The sequence below is a fragment of the Morone saxatilis genome, unplaced genomic scaffold, assembly GCF_004916995.1.
Source record: "Morone saxatilis isolate NCDOM2014 unplaced genomic scaffold, NCSU_SB_2.0 Contig9, whole genome shotgun sequence".
NCBI classification, from domain to species: domain Eukaryota; kingdom Metazoa; phylum Chordata; class Actinopteri; family Moronidae; genus Morone; species Morone saxatilis.
Genome location: NW_023340268.1, coordinates 267,793 through 274,778, shown reverse-complemented (window position 1 = coordinate 274,778; position 6,986 = coordinate 267,793). Strand labels below are relative to the sequence as shown.

Below are 6,986 nucleotides of genomic sequence, written 5' to 3'. Positions count from 1 at the left end.
TTCCCATAGACTGTGACAGTTTGCAAAGGGTATGAATAATTTTGGACATGCCACTTTTTGTTCAAATGTAAATAACAAGGATGCCTCTTGTACATCTTCTTATTATCTTCTGGGAGACGCCTGTGTCATTTCCGTTCAAAAAAAAAAACTTACTGTTGAATAAAAGTAACTTTAAGTCAAAATTTGCCTGGGGTATGAATAATTTCGTGCTTGACTGTATACTGTACATTATATATACTGTCATTATATATACTGTACATTATATATACTGTCATTATATATACTGTACATTATATATACTGTCAATTACTTGAACCAATAAAAAACTCTTTCCCTGCAGTTGATCCAGTTCCTGGTGTCTCTCGTCCAGTCCAACCGGGTCCTGGGAGTCAAGAGGAAGATGCAAGTTTACTAAACAATATGCTACACTGTATACTATACAACTGTGTTTAGTACTGTGTAATATCTGTATTTACTGTGTGATATGTGTATTTACTGTGTAATATCTGTATTTACTGTGTGATATGTGTATTTACTGTGTGATATGTGTATTTACTGTGCAGTCCTCTGATGCTGAATGACTCTAGCTCTACCCACTCTGTGCCTAAATACAGTCGGCCGTTCTCATTGGAGCACATGCAGGTAACCTATCAATGACTCACCTGTCAGAGGTCATATGACTCATTGTTAATGTTCTCTTAAAGCTACGTTTGGTTTGATGATGGTTTATACAGACGGCCTCTCTGATGTTATTGATTGTTTGGATTGGTAGATGAGCTGATTGGATTTTTATTGATTGTTAAAAGTTGATTCCTGACTGATTAGTTCTGACTGTTTGTGTTTTCAGGCTGCAGCCAGTCTGTTCTCAGCTGACTCCCCAGTGAATTCTGGACCAATAATCTCTGACATCACAGAGGTGGCCACGCCCACAGCTGAGGATGTGGTCAGTGATTGGACAGATGCGGGGTAAGAAGCAATGAAATAATGTCTACTGTGGTCAGTAAATTTCATGTAGCCTAAAGGTCAAGTTCAAAACATGAGCAGCAGAAAAATACGACAAAGGAGAATTAATAAGTAAGAAAAATACAACATAAGGAGTAACATGCACCGCAGATCAAAATTAAGAGACCAAGGACTCCTCAGAGAGCGCCAGAGAGCTGAAGAGGAGGCAAAGATATTGCAGGAGGTGAATTAGAGTCAAATGATACACACATTGATATGATTCATTGTGAAAAAAGGATTTTAATCTGATGTCAATCCACAATAAACCTCTATGAATCCCCAAAAAGACAATCATCATGTTTTATCTTTGTTTTTTCTTTAGTATCAAAGAAATCCAGTGATAACTGCCTGTACATGCATGGTACACTGGTAACAGGAGCTGCTAACTCAGCTCACTGTTAATGGAGACAATCTAACCCAATGTATGGAGAGAAAAGGAGTACTGACCTGTAGCTGACATTACAACAGAACATTTGATGAGCTTTTACAGGGTCTTGCTCTCCTGATGGATTTGTGTCAGTGCTCTAGATATAGGGCAGAGGTCATAGCATTTTCTAACAGACAATCCTCTGCCTGTTTGACCTGCAGAGAGAGCCAATCAGTCAACGTCAAACAGGAACCATCCAGTCCTGATGTGGAAGTGTGTTCTTCTCTGGAGGGCGGCGCTTTACCTGTAGACACGCCGCTCTCACCCACCACCTTTATAAACTCCATCCTACAGGACAGTGAGACGCAGCTGACCCCAAATACCTCCATCACCAATCCTTCAACAGGTACAACTTATAAACACCTCCACCAGCGGTTACTAATGGTTTGTGGTGTATTTACTAACTCTGGTCTGTATTGATTTTTTAGTTTTAGTTTTTAGTTTTTATTGATGATTGTATTGATGATTGTCAGTAGCCAAGTATCTTCTCTCAGTTTGATCCTTGACTCTCTGTTTCGAATCTCTCTAGCCAGTCCAATCGTTGTGGTGAGCCCTGCTTCCACTGGGCCCCTCCCACCAACCCCAGCCAGCCAATCACCTGCTTCCGTTCCCACCCCAGATACTGCCCCCAGCCCCTCCAAAACTCAGCAGAAATGTCAGACCATCGCCTGTATTGACAGGTAAGTCTTTTACACCTGCTTTACAATCACCGTTACCTGCTAGTGTTATCTGCTCTTAACTACCTGTGCTGCTAATGACTGCCCCAAAACCTTCAAACAACTTCTAACCGATCACTTTAACTGCCATGTATCGTTGCTCCCCTCCTACTGTCCCCTCTTGGTATCCCCTCCTTACCCCCTCCTTGACCCTCTATGGGAACATGTTACCCAGAATGCACTGTTGTCTACATAAGAAGGTAATAAATGTCTGATTAAGGGTAGGGTACCTGTTTAGTAATCTGCAGTATGTTCTATATGTGTTCTCCTCAGATGCTAGTTTCTTTTTGTCATTAAAACCCCTGTGCTTCCCTCAGACCCCGCCCCCCTCCCTCTGCAGGTGGAGTCTCACCTGACGTTTGGCGCTTCTTATCAACACGATCTGACAAGTGAATCAATGAATCTAAATAATCTTTAAGATTTTAAATATTAGTTTGTTTCACAGGATCAGTCTGGTGATGTTCTATATGTTTCTTTTTGTCTCAACAGTGAATATTGCGAACTTGTTGTTCAACATGAGATTTAATGACAAGAAGAAAAATATAGAATAACACCAGACTGATGATCTAACTTAACATCCTGTCTGTCTCTCTGCCTGTCTGTCTGTCTGTTGCAGGTCAGAACTGTCTGATCATGTGGACAGTATTGACAACAGTCTAGAAAACCTGCAGAGCATCCTGAACACACAAACCTTCACCTTTGACACTTCCCCACTCATGGAGGTCAGTCAGTTCAGTAACAGTGATCAATAACAGTGACCATTAACAGTGATCAATAACAGTGATCAATAACAGTCTGTCTGTGTGTGTTCAGTTCTTCAGTTCGTCCTGTCCATCGGGAGACTTTGACCTCGACAGTTTGGATACTGTGAGTTCAACAACACTCTTATTTTATTTCTGTACTTCCTGTCCTGAATATTTTCACAGTAAGAGCAGCTCTCTGCTCACCTTTGAATAAAAACAACCATTCGATCGTGATGTCGAAGCTGTCTGACTGTGATGTCACTATTTCCTCTCAGCTACTTTCTGAAGAAGTCCCTAAAGGAAGTGATGAAAGCACCGCCAACCACACAGGTAACAACACACTGACACAGGTAACACAGGAAACACTGACACAGGAAACACAGGAAACACTGACACAGGAAACACAGAAACACTGAACAAACACAGGAAACACTGACACAGGAAACACAGGTGATACAGCGTAACAGGAACCACATGACACAGGGAAACACAGGTGATACAGGTAACACAAGGAACACAGGTAACACAGAACAGAAACACAGAGTGATAGCAGGTCAACAGAAACACAGGGTAACACAGACACAGGAAACACAGGTGATACAGTAGAACACAGGAAACACAGGTAACACTGACACTGATTGTATTGAATGCCTGTTGTCATGGTGACTCTCTGCTGCTTTCTGATTGGTCCAGGGAAGCAGCTGGTGCATTACACGGCCACACCAGTCCTGATGTCTGAACCAATCAGCTTGGGGGAGGGTGGAGTCGACCTGCCCTCCCTGCTGGAGCTGGAGGCGGAGCCTTTCTTCAGCACTGACCCGCCCACCGATGACCCAGCCGCCCTGCTAAGCCACGCCCACCTGGACTCTGACCTTTGACCTCTTTAGAGGGGGCAGGGACATAGAATGTGATTTATCTGTCACCATAGCAACGGGACAGTCTGAGTGCTGACTCAGCAGCAGCAATAGATGATGAAATCAATCGATCAGCTGTAGATCAATCAGTAGGTCAAAGGTCATGTTTTTATTATGCAGTCGATATTAACAGTTTATATACCTGTGTCTTCTTCTACTCTTTTTATTTTAGCTGTCTTTGCTGCTTTAATGAAACGTTCTCAGAGAACAGAGTCAACCTGCTCTCAGGTGTGACAGGATCATGTGACCCAGCTGTTCTCTGTGTTCTGCATGATGATTGGTTGTTTAAGATGTAGAAGATGAACAGAATCTTATCTAAATATTTTTGGAAGAGTTTATTATGAATGAGTGTTTATTGTCCCCCAATGACCCCTGTTACCATAGAGATGCATTTATTTGACCTGTTGGATAAATATCAGTTCAGGTTAATCAGATCAGGTATCAGCCACGATTCCGCATTAAGTGAATCATCAGAGAGAGAGAGACAGACAGACAGACAGATAGACAGAGAGAGAGACAGACAGACAGACAGCGAGAGAGAGACAGACAGATAGACACAGAGAGAGAGGCAGACAGACAGACAGACAAAGAGAGAGAGAGAGAGACAGAGAGACACAGAGAGAGAGACAGACAGACAGACAGAGAGAGAGACATAGACAGAGAGAGAGGCAGACAGACAGACGGTGTGTGCACAGTGATGATAAGAGTTCCTCTTAAAATGACGGACAGAAGATCAATATTTAAACATCACATCTGGCTGTTGATTGGTTGATCAGAACTGATTCACAAACAGGAAGCTGCCCTTCAGTATAAAGCGTTTGTCATTACCATGTTTACTTTGGTAATGTTTAAATTTAAACGTTAATGAAATGTGTTTGACCCACCTGACAGCGCTCCACCTGCCGGGGAGAGAGGGATTGTGGGAAATAAAGACGGGGGTCAAAGGTCAGATAAAATGTTGAAAACACTTCAGTTGAATAAAACCTTTTAAACCAACACAGTGTATATTTATATTTTCACTATTGAACACCTCATGATGGTGATGTCATCAGGTTATTGATAAAGAACTGATCAGTTTGGACAGAAGACAAATTCTCAGTTTGATGTTCAAAATAGAAAAAAAACATTTATTGTAGATGTTTAAAACCACATTTTACAGTCTGACAGTGAAGGTGATGTCACATCCTGTATGATGTCATCAGCTTAAAACAGTCAGTGTGTCGGCCGCGATCCAGTGGAAACTTTATTCTGATTGCTTTCCACTCACTGATTCTCTAAAACCAACATCTATAAACAAACTTTAAATATTTCATAAACACCACGGAGCCGCTGCCGTTCAGTGGGCGGGGCCTACAGCTAGTGGGAGGGGTCTGATTTCCTTGGCCAAGCTGATTGGTCAGTACACTGGAATCGGTAGCGCAGGAATCGAACTCGTGGCTTGATGTGGAAGTCAGCAGGTATCCTCCAGTTCCACATTTTCTGCACCTGAAACAGAAAAACCTTTTCATCTTTATTGTTTAAAATTTGATATTAAAACATTTGGAACATCAACAGTTGTGACTTCATCTCTCTGTTACAGCAACTGTTTACATAATCAATCGATCAAATTGGCATTAAAGGAACCGCACTAAGCTGGTTTAAGTCATACTTATCAGATCGTTCTCAGTTTGTACACGTTAACGATGAATCTTCCATAAATACTACAGTTAATCATGGAGTTCCACAAGGTTCTGTACTTGGACCAATGCTATTTACTTTATATATGCTCCCTTTAGGCAACATTATTAGGAATCACTCCATAACCCTTCCCCATGCTATGGCAAGATGATGCGCAAGTTAATAATTCTATCGATCAAGCCCGATTGAAATTTAATTCAATTAAATCTAAATTTTTTACAAAATTTCAATTCAAATTCAATTCAATTTATTTGTTATAGCCGCCAATTCTAAACAGGGAAGTTACTTTTTTCAAGTGGACAACCTTTTTCCAAATTAGAGCAGTCCTAGGGGGAACCCGAATTTCCTTTTAAACATTTTAACAGGGACCCCAAAAAAACCAGTACCACCAATGAGGGCAAGGCCACTTGGCGGGACAGGCAAGAAAAAAAACGGCCTTTTAACGGCAGAAAACCTTCAGACAGACCTTGGCTCTAGTATCTTAAGACTATCGGGGGGATTTTCCCATTGGTGCAGCTGACTCCTTCTTCCTCTCTCTCTCTTTCTTGCACTCATTTCCATGTCCCATAATGCATTGTTTACTAACTTCCCACTTCTTCCCGGGTTCTTTGTTGCTTTATCCGTCTGCAGTCTCAAGGGATCCTGGAGGAGCCTCTTGCCCCATGGTCCTTGCCTTGGAACTTTAACATTGCTAAAATTTCATGATTAATAATTTTTTTACCTATTATTAAGATTATTAAGTTATTAATTATTGCTACAGTTACTGTTGGTCGCTACTTCGCCTGTCCCCCATTCGTTGCTTGCTGACACGTCATTTGTTATTTTTCAGGATCGCATCGATCATTACTATTAATTGTACGTTAAAGTCCCCCCCAACTGGTCAAAGGGCAATGGACCACCACCAGAGGCGGAAAGATATCGTCCTAGGGTTTCTTGCTGTTATAAAAGGCAGTTTTTGCAGTTTCTTCCCCCGGTCGCCAAGTGCTGCTTCAAGGTGGTACTGTTGGGTCTCTGTAAATGTTAAAAGGAGTTCGGTCTAGACCTGCTCTATTTGAAAAGTGTCCTGAGATAACTTCTGTTATGAATTTGCGCTATACAAATAAAATTGAATTGAATTGAAACTGAGGTCACCCAGGTCTGGAATTTTTTCTGAGGGGTATATGAAAAAAGTCGTAAAATAATTGTGTAAAAATAACTATTTTAATGCTTCAATGCCCCAAACCCCTCCTAGTAAGTCATGTTTGTCTGGTAAACCCTGCCTATTGCAATGCTAGTGAAAACAGCTTAATACTAAGACAACACTGAAAATGTCCTTAGGATGAGGATAAAACACTCCAAAAGAATTCTGGTTAGGACTTGAAGTTGAGTCAGACTCAAGTCACATGACATTAGACTCGACAAAATCAAAAAAAGACAACAGACTTGTACTGTAACACCAATGACTTCTTGACTTCACTTGGCCTCAATAAAAATTTAAAATACTTTACTACCTTCACTGAAACCCAAA

At 41.3% G+C, this 6,986-nt stretch overlaps 1 protein-coding gene across 2 annotated transcripts; it reads left to right on the top strand.

Moving 5' to 3' along the window:
- The first annotated feature begins 266 nt into the window (after nt 1-266).
- Nucleotides 267-4,798, top strand: LOC118342670 (heat shock factor protein 1-like). Of its 2 annotated transcripts, XM_035681283.1 has the most exons (10): nt 267-402; nt 564-642; nt 848-966; nt 1,591-1,775; nt 1,959-2,109; nt 2,463-2,534; nt 2,762-2,867; nt 2,959-3,012; nt 3,164-3,218; nt 3,582-4,798. In XM_035681283.1, exons 2-10 carry the CDS (start codon nt 571-573, stop codon nt 3,764-3,766), a joined length of 999 nt encoding a protein of 332 aa, XP_035537176.1. In that variant the 5' UTR covers nt 267-402; nt 564-570; the 3' UTR covers nt 3,767-4,798. The 2 variants fall into 2 exon arrangements, with proteins under 2 accessions (XP_035537176.1, XP_035537177.1); XM_035681284.1 differs by lacking the exon at nt 2,463-2,534.
- The last annotated feature ends 2,188 nt before the right edge of the window (nt 4,799-6,986 follow it).

What these genes read in the sequence shown, in the direction of transcription:
- LOC118342670 (XM_035681283.1), top strand. Translation starts at nt 571, where the DNA reads ATGCTGAATGACTCTAGCTCTACCCACTCTGTGCCTAAATACAGTCGG. An exon ending in TTATCAACACGATCTGACAA is followed by an intron (nt 2,535 to 2,761) that starts GTGAATCAATGA and finishes TGTCTGTTGCAG; the next exon opens with GTCAGAACTGTCTGATCATG. An exon ending in AAGCACCGCCAACCACACAG is followed by an intron (nt 3,219 to 3,581) that starts GTAACAACACAC and finishes TGATTGGTCCAG; the next exon opens with GGAAGCAGCTGGTGCATTAC.